General features: G+C 39.5%; 1 protein-coding gene across 1 annotated transcript in view; it reads right to left on the minus strand.

The window, feature by feature from the left end:
• The window catches only part of PELI2 (pellino E3 ubiquitin protein ligase family member 2), an 81,873-nt gene that overhangs the window by 37,745 nt on the left and 20,704 nt on the right, over positions 1 to 23,424 (minus strand). Inside the window, exon 2 of the mRNA XM_052783547.1 lies at positions 17,279 to 17,408. Within this exon, the coding sequence (XP_052639507.1) occupies positions 17,279 to 17,408 (130 nt within the window). The remainder of the gene's footprint in view (positions 1 to 17,278; positions 17,409 to 23,424) is intronic.

The raw sequence follows: 23,424 nt of genomic DNA on the forward strand, positions 1-23,424 counted from the left end.
CTTCACAGCATCACACAATACTGTGGGACACTAGCAGTTATTTTATCCCTCCCAGTTAAACACAAGTAAGCTTCCTCACATTCACCATAGTAACAGCACAGTTAGACTGTTACCACCAGGCAGCTGAACTACAAGAACTTGTTTAGGATTATATGCAACAGGGTATTGATACAGTTAATCAGACAAGTTGCATGCCAAGGTCCCATATAAATCAGTAGATTATTGACAAAAGCACATTATCCACAGAATTGTGTTCACTAGTGCTGGATTCTCATCCTGTACGTGGAGTTATAAGAAATTCAACTCTGGTCCCTAATCACGCAGTTTACTTTTTCACACTCTTATCGGACCATTAAAACCCTTCGGGAGTTCCCCCACCGCTCTACTACCAGCAATCAATTACCAAGCCAGTGTGTGCTCTCTTTGGCCACTTAGGATTCTCAGAAATGCACTCATTTAAAAGCGATTCTTCTAGTATGTACTCAACAAACCAGGACTCACCTTATAACCCTCCAGTGAATAGACACACACTGTTCTGCTTTTTTCCCCAAATACAGGCAACAAATGTGTGAACAGGGATGAAAAAGCACTGAAGAGGTGCTGTCCAAGCTTTACCTTGCCCACCTACCTTTGGGAAGGAAACATAGCCAGGCTCTCTCATATTCCTAACAAAGTATGCCTCATTACTTTAACTATACAAAAGATACTGTAAGGGACCTAATCCAACTGAAATGGATGAGGAACTAGATCATGGCATTCATGCTATGTTCCTGCCCCCTTCCTCAATGAACGGGAGAGTAAGTAGTTTAGAATACCACATTCTCCCTTCCTACTTTGCCATACGCTTTCTGAAAGTGTCCTTTATTATATCAGCATTCCATTTATGCAAATCCTCAGCAAGTTACAGAAATGCCAGAGAAAGTTTCTTCTCAAGTGATGACTTACAGAGATTCCTTGCATTATTATGTAGGCAAGCATGGAATTTCTTTCGACTAGAACCTGCTGAATGAGTTTCTCACATATGCTGCTTAATACACTTACCAAAGACTCTGCTCCTGGATGCTCTAGTTTGTCTTCAACCCAGATGACAATCCCACTTGCAAAAAAACTAGTCTCATCCTTCATATAGTCCTGTCTTCCATTGAAATGGAACAAAATAATGCACAACAGTAGAACATTTAATTCTCACTGGTCATGGTACATTCTTCCCCCTCCCCCTTGCTGACAGAGTCTGAGAAAGCCAGGATTTGCATGGTGCCAAATCTATATATTGACACATTCTCTTTCAAGAATAATATTTTGGATAGACCACCCCATATCATCTCTACTTGTAAAAATAAACATTGAACAATAGTTAACATTCATCTTCCAGGCATAGACAGAGTATTGTGAATTGTAAATAGCAACTTACACACATTCTTTTCAAAAAATTATAGAAATTCCCTTAAGGAGATACAAATGCATGTATAAACTACTTGTTTCCCCTGACTTGCACTCAACACTTAAATGCTGGCAAAGATATCACCATATACACTGTGGGAAAAGAACTATGCCCCACTAAAATACACATGCAGAAAAAGAGCATTTCATTCTAAATAAAAAAATTCTAATATGAATTATATGGAGTTTAATCATTTAAAGGGTCTTGATTATCAGGTGCCCAACTGACACATTCTTACACAGTGGAAAGTATAAGCATCAGAGTTTTTGTGTCCACAATCCAATGCATCTTTATTACAGTCTTGTGCTGAGGCTGAAACTTTGATCTGATAGCCAAAGTTGTCAAATGAAAGAAGGTTTAAGTGTTATGAAAAGACAAAGCACTACCTGAAGAGGACATTCCTACAATGCATAACTGACAGCCTGGAAGGTCTGAAGTATTAAATACTTGCCCTCAGGGTTGATTATCAAATCTAAAACTTCAGGAATCCTGCTGAAACACAGACTATCCCATAATGAAATTATTGTTATAGCATAAGGTTTTAAGAGTTAAAGTATTAAGTGCCTGTCAATTTGTATTAAGCAATATTAGAAATACACTAGTTTAAAGCCATTTCAGAGATGCAATTGTCCCTGTCTTTAGCTGATAGCAGTGAACAAGCTGATGGAGCAACACAGTCGGTACTTTTGCTGCATCACCATCAAACAAGTAGGTTTAAACACTAAAGGTCTGTCAGAACTCACACAGACTCTCCTGTTGCTACCAGAACAGCAAAAAAGGGTGGTTAAACATTCCACCTGCAGGAACTACACACAAATACTTGTTGGGTCTGCTGAATCCTGAACTTCACCATGCTGAGAAACAGAAGCAGCTAAAGAGGAGCCACTTTAATGAAGCCCCACGGGAGTACAAAGACAGAGATAATTGCAGCTGTGTATCACTGCACATCAACCTAACTTCTGTTAGGAAGTTCCAACACAATTTCACAAGTTAATGCAAAATTTTACTTTTTTTTTTTTTTTAGTTAAAAACAAACAAAAAATCCACACAACACTTATGGAAAAGACATTCATAAAAGAACAATGTGCTTAAGTTGTAAGAACAACAGACAGACATTCCTACTGGAAGAAAAAAGCTGAGTTGCTGCTGTGAAGCTTCTCCAGTGCAAACGCTACAGGAAAAACGAGCTGAAATTCTGTCCAGATCTGGACAGACTCATTTTATTTGTGACCCTAGGAGATCACAAATCAGTGTTCTGCTGCTAGACACACAGATAGATGACTGACACTTTCTGCGCAGACTAGCATCCAAGCAAAATAATAGTTCTGAGGAAACGATAGCTACGAAAGAACAGCATGTATCCCACGTTTTTTCCCTTCAGTAGCAGAAGGCCTCAGTACCAAGGAAAATACAAAAACAGCAGCAGAGTTTGAAGTCAAGTGTAACATGTCATTTTTAATGCTTGCCTCTGTGCATCCCACTTAGCAAAGCATATAAAGTACTGATTTTCAGTATGAAATAGTAAAACGAAGAGATAATCTAGTGTAACTAATATTCTAATTACAGAAGCATGTTTATTACTCCAAGATTCCCCTTCACCCTTCACAGAAACATGAACAAACAGCAATGCAATAAAATCCTACAATTTCTTGCTTTAGAAAGTTAAGACCTATTTATTCATGAAGATTCAAAACTAGGATTCAATGAAGATTTTAGGATTTAAGCCAGAATCAGCAGTGTTCTGAACTACCTTCATGAACACAGGCATTGAAAACAAATGATTAACAGAACAGTTTGTAGTTCCACATTTTAGATTAAAGTATCTTTTCCAGATCTAATGTTACATGTGAATATTCTGTCAACACATCCCCTCCCTTTCTGTTGCTACACTGCCATAACTTGTGTTCAGAGACAAGGAAAGAAACTTGCTATGGCAAAAACAAGTTTCACATTTTGCCAGCTCAAGAGGAAGAAAAATAAAAATCAAATGCTACCACTGTGGAGCAATGGATCGACACCGTGCAAGTGTTAGTGGTACAAAAAAAAAACTGGGACACATCAAGTCTCACAATTCCTGAGCATACTGGACTATTTTTACCTTATGTATTCCAGTAGGAACAAGGCTCTACAACAGTAAAGAGTGCTAAGCACAGTGCATATATGTTTTATATATTAATTGCAAAATGAGAAGGAAAATTCTCTTTTAAAAACCCCATGAGTACAGTTTTAACATTTTTTTTTCCAAAAAGAAAATGTTCAGCAATGTTTCTCTAAAAAGCTCAGCAAAAGCATCTCACCAATACCTATCATAGGCCAACTAGGAAAAAAAAAACCCACCCCAAAAACCAGTGACAAAAGAGCACTGAGTAGAGAGCAGCACAAGATGGGTAATTGGCAGGGCATGGGAGAGGGGAGGTGTGTTTGGAAGGAGAGTAACTGCAGAAGGGCTTTAACCCATCCTTTAAAACCAATTCATTAAATCAAAAGCCCACTTCTTCAAGCTATGTACGCTATCTATTCTCATAAAATGTGCAGGAGATCATGTATAATGGAAAAAAGACAAACCGTAAGCTTTTTCATCAGCTTATTTCTACATTATGTCACCTTCTCATAGAAAGTTGTTACAATACATTCTTCCAAAACTATGTCACAGCCCGATCCTGTATGTCAACTGTTTAAGAGTTTAATGCAACCCCCTCTGCCCTAATTTTTAATGCTTTAAAATCTTGGCAAAGTCAGGAACTAAATCCCAACCTAACAACTTTGCAGCAATTCATCTGAAACACCACATCAGAGAGCAAGTTTTCACTCTGTTTACACATACATACAACCAAACTGCATACTTGATGAGAAGACGACCTACCCCAGAAATGTATCAATCTCAGTTTCTGCCAAAAGCACTTTAATATAGCCACAATCCCTATTTTAAAGGCAAAATGTTTCCCCCCTCAATGTGGAGCAAAACATACGCTCAGTGTAACAAACTATTAATACAAAACTACTACAGCAAGGCACAATCGTAAATCAGATTAATATGGCACTGACAATGCCAAGACATTTAGTACCTTTTTGGCCTTTCTGCTCTGTATACAATTGCCTGCTGTTGACAAAGTTATGTTAGCAAATTCCATCAAAGGTGACTCTTATTCCACTCCAAGTCTTCCATTACGCTGCATGAAAGAGCATTCAAACATGATACTGGCTACAGTTAGCAGGCACTAAGTAAATAGATTTAAATATATCCGAGATGCTTCATGAAAAAGGGCTGCAACTGTAAATTGCATGTCCCCCCACAATAGGTTGCAAGTTTCCTTTAACACTAGTCATCTATTTTAGTTAACAAAAGGAGTGTGGTACCTGGACCAATACATAAGCAAAAAAAACCAAACCCCAAAATAAAGTGCATAAGTAGCAAACCATCATGTCAAATTAATGTGAAGACTTAGGCCAGTCATTGAAATGAGACTGCGAGTCCCTAATATTCGAAAGAGGTTTTCCATTTTAAAGAAAACCTACTATTTATCTTCATTGTCCTTCAAATACATATTGACACACAATGGGAAAAGTTATACAAGTGATACAGAAGAGACATTATGTACTTGTTACAAGTATCCTAAGTGTTGTTTCCTTTCTGTTTATCAAGCCTGAGAAACACTAGACTGAGACAATCCTGGAACACTAAACATGCTGCTTTAGATAGAATCAAGGTATCTGTGATTTATGAACTTTTACTAGTACTAATAACTCAATTCACAAGTTGGCAAGTAAAGGCAGTACTTTCTTGGCTTTCAAGACAGAGCATTCAGGGCTAATAAAGCCAGCCCTAAGTATAAGCAGAGCTATGCACAATTAACAAACGATTCTGGGTATGACATTTCCTTGAAGAAGACTTCCATGACTTCAAAACAAAGAGTATCTGAATCTTGGCAGGAGTACAGAAAAAAAATGTCTCTGCAGACACTCCTTCAGTGTTTGGCAGAAAAACTACTGAAGGACAACAGATTACATGAGGCTCCCAAAATGTCAAACATCTACTATACCCAAACTTGCTCGAGTTCCTTCTGGAGTAATTTTCAGCTGGGGTTAAATCAGCAATTAAGATACCTAAATTGGTATGACCTACCATTACACATCAGATGTCTAAGCTGCTACTTAGTCAATGCAGCCTTGACCAAATCAGTTTGCTTTAGAACGGGCATGTGCTGCTCAGCTGAGCCACCTTCTAGACTCCACCAGCACGTAGACTAAACCTGCACAGACAAGGCTTCAGCATCTTCACACATACAGCAAGCATGTCTACTGAGGTGTCACTCTCAGACTCAAGCCCAGCCTTAATGGCCCTGACACTCCTTTCAATGACCTCCACAAGTAAGAGCTGCTCAAACAGCTATGCTGCCAAAGTGATGGACTATCTCCACTGTATCTAGCTTTCAGCACTGTTGTGGGGTTTTGTTTTTATCTAGTGCAAAGTGGCTTATTCAGGGCATTCTAGGCAGGACTGTTACACTTAGAGCTGGGAGCAAGACTATTTGGGTATCAGAGATCATCTAATTCACATTAATGCTCTGCCATCAACACTGCAGCTAAGCATTACATGGCAAACACTAGAACAGAAAGGATTACTGCTTTGTGAAAGCTGTAACGTTTGGTTGTTGAGACAGAACTATCATCTCTCAGCACTTGCATAGCCCACCATCCTACCTGAAGCAGAGGTACTGTTTGTTACATTCCAAAGTCTAATCCTTTTCAGAGATTTGTTTGAAGCCATCCAACCCTCTGACCTAGGAGGGTGCCTCTACACTCCTGTTTCAAAGTGGGTTTAGTGCTTTTAAGGCTAAATGTGGTTACCTTCACTGCCACCAAGTAAAACAAATTACTACTTCAGTCTGAAAAAAACCTCAGTACATTCATACTGCCACACTATATGACGGTATTCCCTCTTGTCATCTGTATTTGGTATGCATATACATATTTTTATTTCTCAGTATGGCTAAAGTTTAATCAGAGTATTTTCTACACAGAATTCCTGAGTGTTTACTCACACAGTCACAAAGTCAGGGCCCTACTTTTTCATCTTAGCAAGTACATCTTCATCTAGAGAGATAAAGGGGTTGCAGGAAGGGAAATCCCTCCTTAAGGTGATGGAATCAAGTGATGCAATGCCACTGCTTCACCACCATCATCTCACAAATGTCGACTTTCCAAAGCATTAGACAGTGTTACACATCAAGAGTTTACAAAATGACGAAAACTGGAACTAAGGCAATAGCAGACAGGGCAGCAGAAGTATGCAGATACTGGTATAGAGGGAGATTAATACTAGAGCACTAAGGATTGGAAATGAACTTGGATGTTACAGAGGTTTGCAGGGGAGGTGCAGGCTGATCTGTCAGGATGTGGGAATGTTCCTCACACCAACTCCCCAGGAAAAAGCCTTCTGAACTTGAAGGGCTGGAATTAAACCCCACAGCAAACAGGAAGAAAAGCATTCTGCCAAAGGGTTTTAGTAATGGATTGTAAAGAAGTAGTTGTTGTCCAACATCCAATACTGGAACAAACTACAAGGTACAGAACATATACTCCTGTTTAGACTTATTGAATTAACTCTGTACCCAAATTTTACAAATGTAACAAGTTTTATATCCACTAAAGCTACAAATTCTTTCTCTCAAAAAAAATCCGATATTCTTTAAAGAACGATTGGAATGCTTTCTTTTTTCCCAATCCTTAAAATATTTCCATGGCAAAAGCCATAAAACCAGTTTAGAAAAATAGCTGTAAAACATACGTTGCATCATCTAAATATGTACATTACATGGGTATTTGACAAAAACAGTTCTGGAAAAGAATTAAATTGAATTGAGTAACGAATGGGACTACCTTAACTCAATAGCCTGATCTTTTCACAATCTACTTGAGACTTTGGGTAAATTTACACATCTAAAAACTTAACAGATAAGCAACTTCTTTCCTTTACGAAATCCTCTTATATTATTTCCAGGAAAAAAAAGTTCCTCAGGAAGAGTCCTGTTTTTCATATGCATCACATAATGACGGTAATATGCTCAACTCCAGCAGTATCTGCTACTATAGTACAAAGATACTAAGATACAACATTAAATAATCAAGATATTTTTAACCAAGGAAACTAGAGTTAGACCTTCCCAGTAACAGTCAAGATCATAAGAGAGTGATACTTTAAGATATTTAACATGGTCTGTCTCTTGCACAAAATTGCCAACATTTTGTTTTGACTTACAGTTTATTTATTACACTCAAGCAGCAATAGAGCCATTTGTTGTGACAAAACACCAAACAGTAAGATTTGAGAAAGCTTTGAGGGGGAGGGATGAGTTAGGAAGAACACTTTATGAGCTATTAGAAGTTTCACAATCCAGCTTTTCAAGGCCAGCTTTTCATTTGGAAAAAAATAAGAGCAGCTGCCCATGCTGAAGCAAGGTCAGCTTTGTTCCTGCCTGCCTCCCACCTGGACCACCAAGGCACTGCCTTATTGCTGACCTTCAGCAGTGGAAGATTCTTTGGTGGGCTGAAGCAGAAAGAATATGGTGTGGAAAACCAAATGCTAGCAAAAGAAAACAGGGAGGAGGAAAAATTTCTGCGTGTCTTACACAGTAGTCTATTGTCTGAAGTTTGTAATAGTAAATGTCATTATATGAAGGCTAGCAGTCAAAAGTAATCCACAAAGCCCCCCCCAGAGTTCCTTTCAGTTCTCCTTCCGGTTTTTGTGAGTTTGCAGTCACTGTCCTATTCAATATTTCCTCCAAACCTGCTCTGTAGAAAATTCAAGACTAGTAAGGTTTGGATATATAAAGTACAGTGCCATCAAATGTTCAAATTAGAGAAATCAGCCCATAATTGTTAAAGACTTTTTTTGACCATTCATGCACTTTTTTTGCATCCATGCAGTACAGAAAAAAAGTTCGGCTTTAATAACACTCATCAAGCACTCCAAAACCTCAAGCACAAAAACCACACCTCTCCCTGACCTTCTTTCAACCACATGATCTCCTTAATCACCTCTTCTGGAATTCTGGACTCAGGAAGAGACTGCATGTTAAACAGATGCATAGTCAAAATACTGTGGAGGAAAGAGCTTCAAAGAGAGAGGTTGGCTGGTTATCTGTGTGATCAGCTTATGTCCACCTCATACAGTGAGGGACTCCAAGCAGAACTACCCAAAGACCCAGCTGTGCAAAAAAGCCTCCCAGAGTCCACACTTAAGCCGAGGACTGAAGGACAGTTTTTTCCAAGTACAGCATCTAGATATTTCAGCTGTAGTGTTATGTTATGCCAGTGACATGAAACTAAGGCCAATCTCAGGAGCTGAACCATTCTTTAGGAATGGTTCAGTCATCTCAACACAAGAGAGACCACAACGGGTCTTAACACAGCTAGAGGATTATCAAACCTTTGGCCATTTGTGGTAAAGATGGGGAGTTGCTGGTCCTATGAATTTAGTCATGTCAATATTGAAGACAGCACAACTCATTCAAGAAAGCACATACCTTATAAAGACAAGGAAGGAAAAGGTGGAATAATCTCATTCAGCTGAAATCAAGCTTCAGCAACAGTAGCTGCTTAAGAAGAGCACTGCAGAAGGGAACAGAAGCTCTAATCTTCAGAGGCCATAACCCCTACCCAAAGAACAGCTTCTATAGAAAATTCCCCAAAGAGCTGGGGAACAAGCAAGCTGTTACAGGTTCAGAAATACCCTGATCATCAGGGATGTGTAAATGTGTATGCTCTGGTCCCACAAAGTCCTGATTCCCAGTAGTCGTCTGATCCTACAAAAGTAAGTATCACTTCAGTTAAACTTAACTGAGATTTGAGATTAACTAGCAATAAAAACCAGAAGTTTGCCTTGCTGCAAAGCAAGCATTAAATGTGGTTTGTATCTCCAGGAAAGTTGCAGGTTCTTTTCAGATTCCCCTGCCAGAGAATAGCCCTCACTGAAGCTGAGCAGTACTGGTTTAGATACAAGAGCTATCAAAGCTGCAAACTGGGAGTGCTTTGTCATCTAAGCCTCCAATCAGTTGAGAAGTCTGGGAGGAGAAACAGAATTGTGCAGCTACAGGTAACTACAAAACAAGCCCTGGAACCAAAGTTTCTTTGGTCACATGGGAGCCATGAAAGAAAACTAACTAGCTAAAAAAAAAAAAAAAAAAAATCAAACCTATGTTTGCTTTCCCTTTCCTTACCCTGGGTTAGGGCAAAAGAGAAAGAAAAGTATGTCTCAGTATCTTAAACCTAGAAAACAGGAATGGTTCCCAGGGAGATCTCTGGAACCACAAAAGTGGTAGTTGTCAACATCCAAGGCTGAGAGCACAACACTTCTGAATGATCCCAGTCCAAGACAGACCAGTTGAGACACTGGTCTCATTCTCATGAGCAACCAGTCAAATGCCAGGCCAGTAGTCACTGGAGTAAGAGTTCCAGGGGGAATATGCACATCTGACTTCAATGCACCAAATCCACAGTTTTTCAGCTTGACAGGGACTGATGCCCCTCCTTGCTTAGCAGTATCAAAAAGCAGAGGAGAAAGCATCCATCATTCCCTGACTGTGGTGAACTCAATGTAGGAGAGATCTGTCTGAGCTCACACTGATATGGAGCTGGAGGAAAACAGAGTATTGTACAACCAAGCAAGTTGGCAGTGCTGGGCCTTTAATGAGCTTCCTCAAGTCAAAGTGATAGGCATCTGCTGTTACTGAAATTAGAAGGCCAAAGTATATATTACCATACACATTATCTCACACCAGGCATCTGCAGAGTCCAGAACTTCCTGAAGTACTGGCAGAATCACTATGGACAAGAGACATATGTAGAATTTAAAGACAAGTCTGTACACAACACACACAGCCTCGCATGGAGGTCATGTAAGCACAAGCTCTGATGTAGACCCAGTGGCTAGACAAGCTTGTTTTCATGGAAGGACAGCTCATGAGATGATCAAAAAAAGATAATGATCTTGTAGAAGCAAACCCATAGTGCTAAAGAATTCTGAATTGCTCTTATGACTGCCAAACACAGATAACAGAGAACTACTGCACGCAGTGCTAAAGAGCTTGGAGCATTCAGCGAATGAAGCATCATCATAAGCACTTTGCTGGGGATACATCCCTTCAAAAGAGATTATCCTGATAAAGTACTCCCTGTTTTCTCCTAAAATGTTTGTGAGGTCTTTGGTGTTCAGTAGGAGCAAAACAGCAGGATCCCAAAACAAAGTAGTCCTGCATCTAAAAGAAAGCATAAACACATCTCAGACAAGAGACCTACAAAGTGTGGAAAGAGCAATCTTGTAGTCTCACAAGTCACTCACCCCTCTAGTACTTCACTTAGTGAGCAGATAAAATTACTCATTTTACAGATGTAGTCATAAAAGACTCCCAAAAAGAGAAGTACTTAGATTTTGTTCTTTCCATCAACAAAATCTCGAAGCACTCTGGAAAATAAGTATTTTCTAATTTGTAAAACAGGAATAGCAGCTGTTTGTTTCTTTGAAAAGTTACTGTTGGCCCATGAAGCTTGAATTGCTTTCTGTGTTTTCAAAATAATTGCCCCTCTCAACAAAGCCTTAAAGCATAGGAGCCTCATCTACTCTTTGATGCAGTTCCAACTCCTCTGTTCCAGGAAAGCTGTTCCATACTGCTGTGACTGAGTATATGCTACCTATTTTTCCAACACACAACATTCCGTCCATTTAAGACAATTTTGTTTGGACATTACAGTTCGAGATAACAGGAAAAGCACATACATCATTAGTTGCATGTTCCTCTTGTCACCACACTTTCTTTTGAGCATAAACAACCTATATACATATCATTAGCAACAAACATTCCAAGAACCTTCAACTTCATTGAAAGAGGGTAACACAAGAATAAGATGCCCACTGCCTTACGCCTCTTCATAGTGCCAGAACATCTGCCTTCAGTTCTGTGGTGCAAGTCTCAGTCAAGGACAGGCTCTCTGTGCCATATGTGCTATAAAACTACGTTCTATACAGCCTAGAATCAAACTGTCTCTCTCTACAGGGACTTTGCAGTTCAAAGCTAATGCAAAAGTCACACTTCAGACTTGTGTAAAGTCCCCCCACGACAGAGGCGATGAAGCACGTTTCCAAAACGGTAGCTAGGAATTCCTGTATTATAGATGCTAACAGTCCCAGACTCTTCCAACGGTTGTATACAAGCCCCTGTAGTCATCAGGCTGTTCATAATTGTGCGGCAGCACAGCCCATCCAAACACCTCAAACACAACAGCAGATTGTCATCACTTTTTAATATTCTAGGGAGGTTCTCACTTAGTAATGCCAACTTGCAATGATGTGTTATCCCCAACAGCAAGTTTAAAAGGCAGCACCCACCATGCAGGCAGAAACATTACGCTCAGGCCATGCAGCTTCATCTGATCTGAAACCAGTTGCAGGTTTTCTCCTAACTTTTAGGAAGCTCAGACCAGCCCAGCTCTCAGGAGACACGCACTTCTAAGACGAGATCCATTCCAGCCAATTAAGAGTCCAAAGAGAATAAATGGGTAACAGGACAGAGCTTCATCACTACAGTAGGTGGTCCAAAATTTCCACTCTAAATCCTGAAGAATAGTGGGGAGGCATGCAGAAACCAGTCAAACTGGAACAAATTAGTTTTAAACAAGTTTTGCTACATGAAGCTAAAGTAGTGAAATTGTTACCTTTCAGTGAAACAAGCAGCTCTGCTGCCTGCAGTACATATCCTACTTGCTTTTCCAGTGGCACGAAGAATTGAGGACATTCCCTGATGGGCAGCACAGGTTTGCAGCATCTGACCTTACACCACAGCATTTGAAATTCAGCTGAGATACAGTCTCTCCCTACCTCTCCATTACCACAAGACCAAACTCCCCCAGGTTATTTCTGACAGGGTAAAGGAAGTTGCAAACTGATAGACACCGTGCAGTGGCAGGTTACACAGCCTGGCACCCTGCAGGAAGTGAAGTGGACGCGTATGGGGAAATGCAATGTTCCCGAGTTTCTTAACACTACCCCTGGTGATCACTGCACCTTCCTCTGCTTTCAAAGGGCACCCAAATTCAAGTAGAATCTCCTCTAAATATTGATTTAGAACAGATGTAGTTTAAACAGAATTTACAAGGAAAGCATTTTTTGATCTTTTGTCTACCCTCTGAAGGGAGAACATGAAAACAAAAAACAACGTTAAGTCATAAAAAAATAATTGTTGTAGACCTCAGCAATTTTTAATTCCCCTTCCTTCACTAACCATCTGGTTTTTGTTAGAAAACACTGTAAAATGATTTTCCAAAACCTTTGACATGCATTCTGCTCAATAGGTCCCAAAAGCCCAGGAAGGAGAGCTTCAAACCAAGTAACAGTTGTTATTTATTAAGCCCTACTAATGAAACTGGTCTAACATTTTCTTCTAACCATTCCCTACTATTTGCAAGGGCAAGGGATAGGGATTTAGCACGTTAAGATGATGCACTTAATAGGAAAAAAAAAAAAAAAAAAAAAAGGACATTACACCGAGGAAACTATTATTTGAGCAGATTCAGTCTGATGAACCAAGAAAAAGCTGCCTCTGCACAACTCAGGACTCTCAAGATACCTATCTGATTAAGTTACTTCAGAACAAATTAGTGCTCCATGAACTGATAACACCATAAATAAGCCCAATAGGAAAGAGAGAAGCCACTGACAGACACAGTATCCTCCTGACAGCAGCTGAGCTCTACAGCTCTCATCCACAATGAACACCAAAAAGCTGTCAGTGCCAAAAGGATTTCTGGTCTTTTTACTCAAAATTCACAAAGTACGTCAAAGCAGATGCAATATCTACAGTAGATAACTAATCACAAGAATCCTATACTTTCATTTTCTCTCATCACTCAAAGCACAAATTGTAGTTCTCTCCCTAACCTAATAATTATTTGTATGGCTGCATTTTGTTCTTCTCCAGTAGCAGCATGAAACTTGATTTGAGCTGCAGGAACCCAGCCAGTGACTATACAAGCTGCTGTTGTGATAGCACAAAGCAGAAGCCAACTCGGCAGGTAATTGGACTTGAAGTCGGAAAGATCTTCCCCAGTCAGCTTGAAATAGTAATTTCATAGGGGAGAAAATAGGTTGTCTTTATCTACCACAGGTTACCAAAGGAAAACTTTGCTCCCAAGACAGACAGACATAACAAATACGAAGACATACCACCATAAAAAGGTATTAAAGGTGGCTTTTTTTTTTTGTACTCTGCAGCAAATCAAAAGACATTTGCAATCCTCCACCAAGTCAGTGTTAAGAATGCAACCACTTAGCTATCAAAGCGCAACAGTCACTCGTTAGAAAGGACTACTTCCAGTGCTTCCTAGTTATATTTGCTTAGCAGAAATTGGGATCGTACAGTTTTATATAAGACAGGGCATATTATTCACCTACTTAAGATCTGTAAGAAAGATATACTGTCCTCAAATATTTTTCTACAGCAATATTAAGCTGGTTTTGTTTTCAGTTACAGACACCTCTTTTCCTGTCGGACATGTATATACCCCCAGACCAACCATACCCCCAACCACAAAAAAAAAAAAAAAAAAAAAAAAACCAAAAAACTTAAAAAACCTCCCACATCCCCCCCAAAACCCCTAGTAAACTCTAGTTTAGCATCCCATCATTCCCAGGTGATTATTCTGAAAACTTACACCCCCCTCTCACTTGAAGTTCAGCACTCACTGGAAAATTTCTGCAGAAGTAAAGTTTGTAATCATCTCCAACACCGGCAGACCTAGACTTGAGTTCCACAGCACTAACTATTGGGCGTGAAAGCACCAGTTAAGACAACTCAACCAAACAAAATAAACATTACAACTAACTTTTGATTTTGTTAAATAGCTCTAACAGCTTGAAAATAAAATTCAGAAATCCTAGCTACGTCACAATAAGCTAGTAGCAAACTCGCACGTAAGAGTTTGGTAGTCAGAGGAAGGTTTCACAGATCATATGATCATGACTGACAACAGTCTTCCTCTTCACCATAAGACCCAAGCCCCAATGCAAAGAATGGTCTCTCCTGCGACTTGATGATTTTGAAACAAACTCTCTAGTCTAGCAAAGGGGATTATTAAAATCTTGAGTAAGGTTCACACACAGTTAATGAAAGTCTCACACTTCCCCCCACCCCAGAGACATACACACACACGAACAAGAGAGAGCATAAGAGTTTTAAGCTTCCTTTCTTACAGTAACACCAATTTTGACAATGCTGGAAAAAGACCGTCTCAAACAAATGGTCTGAGTTTTGTAAAATAGGGGACACTAGAAAATTGCCTGAATGGTACCTAAGCATAGTTAATAAAATAGGTTTTAAAGTCAAGTGCATAATGTTGAAGAGATGCATGCGTATTTCAACAATACTCTGAAAAAACTTGAGACTCATTACCCCATGCAGTGCCTTCCCCCCAAATATACCCATATACCCTCAGAAGGCCAAACAATTCTAAATTTTCTTCAGCACCTCCAGAAGGCAGCATGGCAAAAAACAAGCACTCCAGTGGAAAAAACAAAAGGCACTGATTCATATGCAATTAGCTGAGCTAAATTTACTACTGAAACCAGTGCTACTCCAGCTGTCCTTGACACCTGCATAGCAGGGACAATGGAACATGACAAGCATCCTCTTACGATCTATTGCAGTTTTCAGGCTGACACACTAACTTAAAATTGGCAACAGCTACAGTTCTTGAGCTGCTGCATTAATGCAATTAGCACAAAACCAGCTATGCACCTTTTGCAAGCATCCATGCCACAGCAGAGACAAAACAAATGGAGACAGTCAGTCCTTTATCCACTTCTGCTAAATCCACCACCCAAAAAAGCATCACTACTCTAAAAATAACATGTTTTTTTCTACTCAAAGATTCAGTTTACACAGTGACAGACAAGCAAAGCAAAACAGAGAACTGGTATCTGAAAAGTTAGAAGGAAGGATGTAAAGGGAGGAAACGTGTTAATATCCTGTGCAGCACAAGTTCCCACCATTTTAAACTTCCTTAAGTAAGAGTTAGACTGAAAGACTTGAGAGCAGAACAAAACTTTTGAGGTCAAGTTGCACATTATTTTCTAAGAGCAAAGCTTTTCTCTATTAGTCTATGTGTCTGCAGTCATTTACAAAAGCTGTATGCAGAAACCATTCCTAGTAAAACAGATTTAGGCTCTGGTATCTAAGATGTCAGAAAAGCCTACGAAAGCATCTTAAAACATAAGTGTTCTTTCTGTGCATCGAAAGAGCACTAACTGAAATCCACTGCATCACTGTTTTGGCACACATCCACCAGCCTTGCCCCAGACAACAGTCTAAATACACATAAACTCTTTTAAAAGGGCTCAGGGAAAGTACAAGACCATACATTCAACCTAACATATCTACCTGAATCCAAATCCTCAAAGAAGGGGCTTTAATGTCTCAGACCCTATGCTATCTTTATAAGGGCACTAATTTGTACAGCAAACATATTTTATCTGCACAATAACAATGCAGATGAACATTAACCAGATACCTTGCAGTGTCTGCCAGGTGTTTAAATATTTTGCAACTCAAATGCCAAAATACTATCTGCAGTCCAAATGCTTAAGATTATCCAGTGAGAATATGTGTATATTTCCATCAGCTATGTAAAACACATTTTTTTCATTTGTTACATTTTAAGCAATAGACCAGAGTTACCAACATACAAACATATACTAACGGCCTATTCTGAAGGTTGATTTCATCAGGAAAATTTAACTCACAAATGCCTTCTTTTTGAGAATACCAACACTGAAAAATATTTACAGACACTTTTAATCCAAAAGACTACATATTTATCTGCACTAGGCAGGCCCTATACAATCTTTAAAAAAAACAAGCTCTGATACTCTATATTTTGGTAAGTTTAGCTTTTATACTGTGTATGGTATGTCTTATAAAAGAAAACATAATCCTATACTATGTATTAAACAATATTCTTCTCTTGATCTGTTAGACAACACAGTTCTGAGAATGGTGTAGGTTCTCCCTCTCCTCCGATACGCATTTCTGTAAAAGTGACGGACACCTCTTGCAAACCATCCACTTTTGTGAGTGTCACCACAGAACTCCCCCTCCAGTTTGGCCCAAACTCTGGTCACTTTTTGCTTCTAGGAAGGCAGCTTTGAGGGAAGAGATAGCATGACTTTTTGCAGCTTGAAATATGTTCCACCAGCAGAATTGTAACCTGGACAGTTCTACGGGTTAATATATTACTATATTAACATACTTACTTTACTGCTCTTCCTTCCTAAATTACTACCTTAATATATTTACTTTACTGCTTTTCCTCCTTCACCTACACTAAACTTCAGGTAAAAACATATACAATATGATTATTAGCAACAAAAATGAAAGGCCCAGAGGGATCGTGACTTTTTTTAATACCGTGTCAGTTATCCTCCTGGAGAGGAAAGAGACATACCAATCTTACACTCCAGTGAGAAAGAGATTAAAATACTTTTTGTATTTGCATCACCTGACTACTCTATGGCTCAGATAAAACAGTCAGCACTGACAAAGTCAGCTTTCTGAACAGGGGCAGAAGGGTCAGATTCCCTCATATCTGAGGTTAAAGACTATTTTAAACAGGTAACTGGATTAAAATTAAAGATATATACGCCCAGAAAGAAAATCCACTGCAGACTTTTCATTAAAACAAATTATCTACCACAGAATGAACCAGCAGCAAGGTAAATCAGCAGTAATACGTGAGTTGTTCTCCACCCAGGATCATCAGAAAAACAGGATTTACCCCACTGTCACGTACCTTCGATGCTTGAGGAGTAGAAATCACATGAACAGTGCTGGGCTTAACTCCATTTGCCTTAGGTCGCTTATAAAGGGCAAATCTGCTTTTCCTGCGTCCTCTGTCACCATTAGGGAGGGATCCATTATACCTAGAAATAAACAAAAAAAGAGAGTTTGCCATAAACCACCACCAATTTGGAATACAGAAAAGGAGAGCAGCAATTTGGTCACAATATGCTGACGTTGTCAAATGCATGGGCAAAACCAAAAAAGTAACAAGCATGGTAAGTTTTGTTTCCTGAATTATGAGCATTCAAACATTCTTTACCTACCAATGGTTGAAAATTTATTCATCATTAATAAGGCAATCAACTACAAACGAAATAGAGTTGTTCAGCCACAGAAATACTTCTTCACCTCTAGAATTAAAGGAATTTTGAAGAACAAATCTTCTCTGTAATTCAGAACATGGGGAGTTTTAAAAATGCTTTTACCCTACCATCCCCCTTCCCCACATCTCATGCAGAAATGGAAAAGACAAGAGGAAGAACAGGGGTGATTTGGAAAAACAAAGTAATTCAGGGGCAAGTAACACTAAGTGAAAGGGAATTTTACTCTACTCCCATATAAGGTTTTTTAGTTGGGGGGGGAGGTCCCCTTTTATTTAAGCTCTAATCCTAAAGGCTTCATCTATTATTAAGGAAAAGGGATGCAAGTGTTTTTAATTTATGTGACTGTATCTGAAGACTCACTAATAACTTCCTTTATCAGGTGTAACACAGTAGCCTTTGACAGTTCTTTCATTTCTCTCTGTGGACAGAGACCCCATGGATTAATTATTCAGAGAAGTCTTAAGCCTCAAGGGGACATAGCTCCTTCTCCAGGGAAGGGATCAACTGGAAATTCCTTTGCAATTCATAAGCATTGAATTCACCACCACCCCATCCCAAATATTTAGGACAGGTAGACACTTCTCATCACAGCACTGTTACCTGCAACATTCTTGCTAACTCTCAGCTGGTGTATGAAGATCTCTCAGGGCTTTACTGCATAGATGCCTCTTCCATAACTGATCCTCAGAGATTTCAGACTTTAGCCTGAAGAACTACAGATGTTATTCCACTTATAAACCTCATTTGTCTTTCTGGTGGGGTCTATTCTACACTGATCACATATATCCCTCTCCTACAGTCTTTATGATTAAAAGCTAACATCACAGTCAGGAAAAGAAGCTGAAAAGAGAAGAAAGTCACCTTTAACTCTTCCTCTAACTCCCTGCAAAGCAAAAGAGGTTAAAAAAAAGTTAGGAGAACTCATTAGCTGGTTAGACATACACTTAGTTCAGCTCTACATCCACCACAATATCTGCAGATTAAAACCATTTGTTTGTAGCCTTGGAGAAGGCCAATAGCCACTCACTGCTCAGGCTGTAAGAGCGGTCCTATGACAACAGCTGACTAGGAAAAGCAATGCAGTAACCCAGAATCTTTTTTTTCTTATCTGTACTTTTTGTATATGTAACTAACTAGTTAGTGTTAGAACAGAATACACTTGGAGAGCCTTGTACCCTTTCGCAAGCAAATTAGAAATGGGTAGTGGATGAAAGTAAGCGGTCTCATTGTTAAGGCTCTGGAGCACTGCCCTGCAGAAGGCTTACTGCTTACTTCAGGCAAGGATCACCTGGTGTCACACAGGAAAATAGTTTAAAACTTCACATGCACAATGTCTAAATACCAGTGGTCTGAACTGCAGGACTGCTGAATGTTTGTGAGCACAAAAGAACAGATTTAAGGACTGAAATAATCTCAAATTTAAGTACTCTAGAACATAAAGACACTTTTTTTTTTAAATATACATTTAATACATGATGCTAGAGACACATAGTAAGTTAAGAGATTTTCAGCTGGGCTACAATTGAACTTGTTCTCCCACTTCCATTTTCATAAGGAAGTCTACTGTATTTTTCTGGAATATTAAAAGAGATTCCCCAACACAGCAGAAAAACAACAGGAGTAAGTCACTATTACTTCATGCCAGGCCTACTCATACCTAGAAACTTGTTATTAACCCTACACAAGACAAGAGTAGCACTCACTTAACACAGCGGATCCTCGTCACAAGAGACCAATTGCTAGAAAGACATATCAGTACAATCCACAGGCAATACCAGCCCTCAAAACAGGAGTGATTTGATATTGCAGCTTGAATCTTCCTAGATATATACACATTTTCTTTCAAATACACTATATTACCATGAATATGCCAGCAAGTTTTAACTTGCCTGAAGACAACATTCTTTCTACAAGTATTTTTATCTGAAAACCCGAGAAAGCAACAACTCCTTCAGAAATAAGTAGTATCATCACTAGCTTTATATTCTGTAATTAAATTTTTTTTATTTGTGTAACTGTTAAGCAGTACTGAATTTAAGTAGTTCCACTGAAAGTTAAAGCCAGGCTAGTGGGGTTATTTTGTGGGTTTTTTTCCTCATGTTCGCAAAACAATTATAACTGGGAAAGGCTACTTGATTTCATTTCAGGTCTCTGTGGGATTTAATTGTCTTTTAAAGAAGAGAAAGAAAGAAGCCACTCAAGGTTAAAAAGCATTTTGGAAACTTTAAATAGGAAGGAAATAAAAGCAAAGTGAAAGTTTAATTCATTCATCCTGATTAGCACTGACAAGTTTTCATGAAACTTTTCTTTGTGCCAATTTCTAAATTTCATTTGCACAAAAGGGCAGGAGGAATTGAGTGGTAGTTTCACTATTTGTTATGCTTTAATTATAGACCTGCAAGTTTTATTTTGATCTGACATTGGTAAAAAGAGCTAGGACAATTACTAGGCATATGTATGTTTTACAGGAAAAAAAAAGAGTGTCAGAGAACTTGCCTCTTTCCTCTCCACAGCCAGCAGATACCTTCATTTTTTTCTAGGCCAGGACTCCCAACTTGTTCATCACAAACCAGCCCTCCCCATGGCACTTGGGCCACACCTTTCCTTGCCACTACCTAAACAGTCTACATACCAAATGAACCAGTATTAATGCCATGAGATCTTGTCAGCCACTACAGGACCTGCACCCACCCACTCACCCAGCGTCTGTGTCCTGGTAAGCACGCAACTAAGATTGCTCTTGAAGCAGCAGACCCACATTCATTTCTTGGCAAGTCCCTGCCTTACTGAACTGAGCTGTCCCACAGGACACAGTGGGTTTCAGCATTCAGGAGGAGGAATACAGGCATGGCCAGCCACACCTTGCCAAGTCAGCTTTTCTAAACACTGCTACAAGGAGCTATAGCGAGAGAAGCAGCCCTCTCCTATCCTTCATTTTTCTCAACTGTTCCACCGAGCAGTGCCTGGGTGAGCCACAACTGCCTCCTCCCTGGCAGCAGCAGGATGGAACTGCACAGGTAGAGGAGGGACAAGGACTAAGGCCACAAATTCCCCCTCACTGAACACTGGGGGACTCTGAGCTTCCCCACAGCCAACAGGAGCTTCATAAACAGAACAGAAGCTCCTTGTCCAATCTTCCCACAACTCCTCTCCACCAGCATCAGCCCATTTCCCTTCTCCCTGCACCCTTCCAGTAGCTCTAGAAGCCTGAGGCACCTTAGGGACCAGCACATTAGCATGCCAACTTTTTGCTTCACAAGATGGACAGCATTACCAAAGACAACCTGCAGCTGGAACTCTCCATCCCACCAAAAAGCCTACAACAAATGTTGTTTCCAACTAATAAAATGAGCTAGGAGAAATTAAATTTCAGAGACAGAATGACCGCTTCTGAGACCATTCTGCTCACATGCAGATCTACAGGGCACTTCTGAAGCTCACCAGATGTTCCAAAACATCAGACCAATGCATGTGGTAAGAGCAGCCCTATACTTTTTCCAAATGCTCCTCAGTGACAGCAATACTGGGACAACTAGCATTATGAAACCTCATGGGACAATTACCTCTGCTGATAGCACTATTCCTTGCAAATGAGGGAGTGGTGCTGGCATAGGCTATGGGCGCCATAATTATCAAAGCCAGTTTCCTACATATTTATATCAAACAGTCAAGGACTTTGGTATATAATGAAATGCAAACTCCAATTAAGTTTTTCCTATGGTTGGGATATGTAATGAAAGCCTCTCCTCTGCATGGATTCATGGCTGTCTGGAGAGCAAAACCACACACGCTCTCTCCCACGGTCCGAACACTGCGGCAAGTTCCTATTTTCTACAAGTCTTGTAGGAACCTACTTGACTACTTCAGAGATCATCAACAAGTTTTGAACCATTTGTGGGATAGCTTGTTACACAAGCTTTTTTGTTTTGTTTTGCTTTTTTAAAAGGAATCAGACTTAGCCAGCAGCAAAGAGTAAACAAGAGCTCTGTTATTTAGGACAAGAGCCCTAAAAATCTTGACTTGCACCTTGAAAAGTTAGACTTCAACTCAGGGAAGTAATCCTCAAAATTAAGGGGAGTATCTACTAGCTACCAGACACAGAAGCCACTGCACGTAGCTCTTTTTTTTCATTTGTTTGGGGTTTTTTGTTACAATGCTATGAAAATACAAACTATCATAGAACTTCTCCATACCTATGCAACTTACCTCCTACAAGACTACAAACTGAACAAGTCATAATTTTCACAGGTAATATTTCCCCTGGACAAAAAAAAGACTAATTTTGTTTGCTTTCCTCACCTACTACTAACAGTTCTACTGCACACCTTGTCATTTTTAGATGCAAGCCATCCCATTTCACAGACTTAGCTACATCAACAGATGACGTGCTACAGTTCAGCTGTTACCATAGCTCACATCTTTGCTGCGCTAAACAGTAAAGCTGCGGAAGTGAAGTCAGGCTTGAGTGAATTTTTCTGTTTAAGTACATTCTGATTCCATATTTGGTATTATCCAGTAGGATATACTCTGCACATATCAAAAATTCAGTTTGTGCTTACACCGTATTTTTACCATTACGGCACTAGTGTGGGCCAATCCTGTTTCTAAAAGCAGCAGTCCCACCTTTCATTTGCTAGTTTGTTCCTGCTACTTCTCTCCCTTGTTCACATGAAGGGGAAACAAAACCAGATTTATGCTTTAAATTTAGTTTTAAACCACATCAATTCCTTGCTCTCCAGTTCACTGCAAAGCCACAGAAGCGCTTGTATCAGCAACAAGGGGAAAATGGCACAGAGGGCAGGAGAGATTCCTCTGGAAGTATTGCAAGTCTATAGTTATCATGACATCTACAACATTAGAAGTCTAAAGATACATTATTCACCTTCGCAGTATCCAGCCCCAGAGCTTTTCACAACTGTACGCTCAAGTCCTGACTAACTGGAAAGCCCTCTTCTGCTGAAGCATCTAACATTTACTCCCTTGAACACAGACTTAAAGTCACATGCTAGTTTATATCAAAACGCAAACAGAAAGCTTCAACATATGCAACGTTGACAACAAAATAAGTGAACTTTCACCTCCTTTTATGTAATATCATTGCCAGTACTTCACACTCTTTACACCACCCTCCTTGTATCATACTGAACAATTCATTTTGTATCTAGGAGAACTGATGTGCTATTTCAGCAAAAGAACTCAAATGGTTTGGGATTTTCTTCTCTTTTTTTTTTAAAGACAATATTTATTCCAGATATGTTTTTCTGTATTAGACCTTCATAAAACAAGCAGTTGCTGTCTGCCAATTATCTGAGAATTTCAGTAAAACAGAACAGTGAAGTTATTCTCAAACTTAATCTTATTGGGAAGTGTTGCCAAATAGGAAAAGCAAAGATAAGTAGTACTTCTGTACCAACAGGATAGTACTGGTTTATATTCTCCTTTGAACTCCATTCTCTGGTACTGTGTATCAGTATTACAGATACTAACTCAATATGAATTTAAGTCTAAGCCTACCTCCAGCTGATTATTGCATGCATCAATTTCTGTCTCAGAAGCAGCCTACATCACCAGAGGTATTGTTAATTGTCAGCTTGTTCCTGTAGTGAAGTTTTGGCAGTGAACACAAGAAGACTGTTTCTTGAACCACTAGTGTAGTGCTTCAGACGACTACAACAGATTACAACAAAAAACTTTAATTTTGACATTTCTGGGAGGTTGGAAGGAGGATACTGTTGTCCTCGTCATTATCATCCCCCGGCACTCAACAAGCAGC

The sequence above is a fragment of the Harpia harpyja genome, chromosome 3 (genome assembly GCF_026419915.1).
Source record: "Harpia harpyja isolate bHarHar1 chromosome 3, bHarHar1 primary haplotype, whole genome shotgun sequence".
Classification (NCBI taxonomy): Eukaryota; Metazoa; Chordata; class Aves; order Accipitriformes; family Accipitridae; genus Harpia; species Harpia harpyja.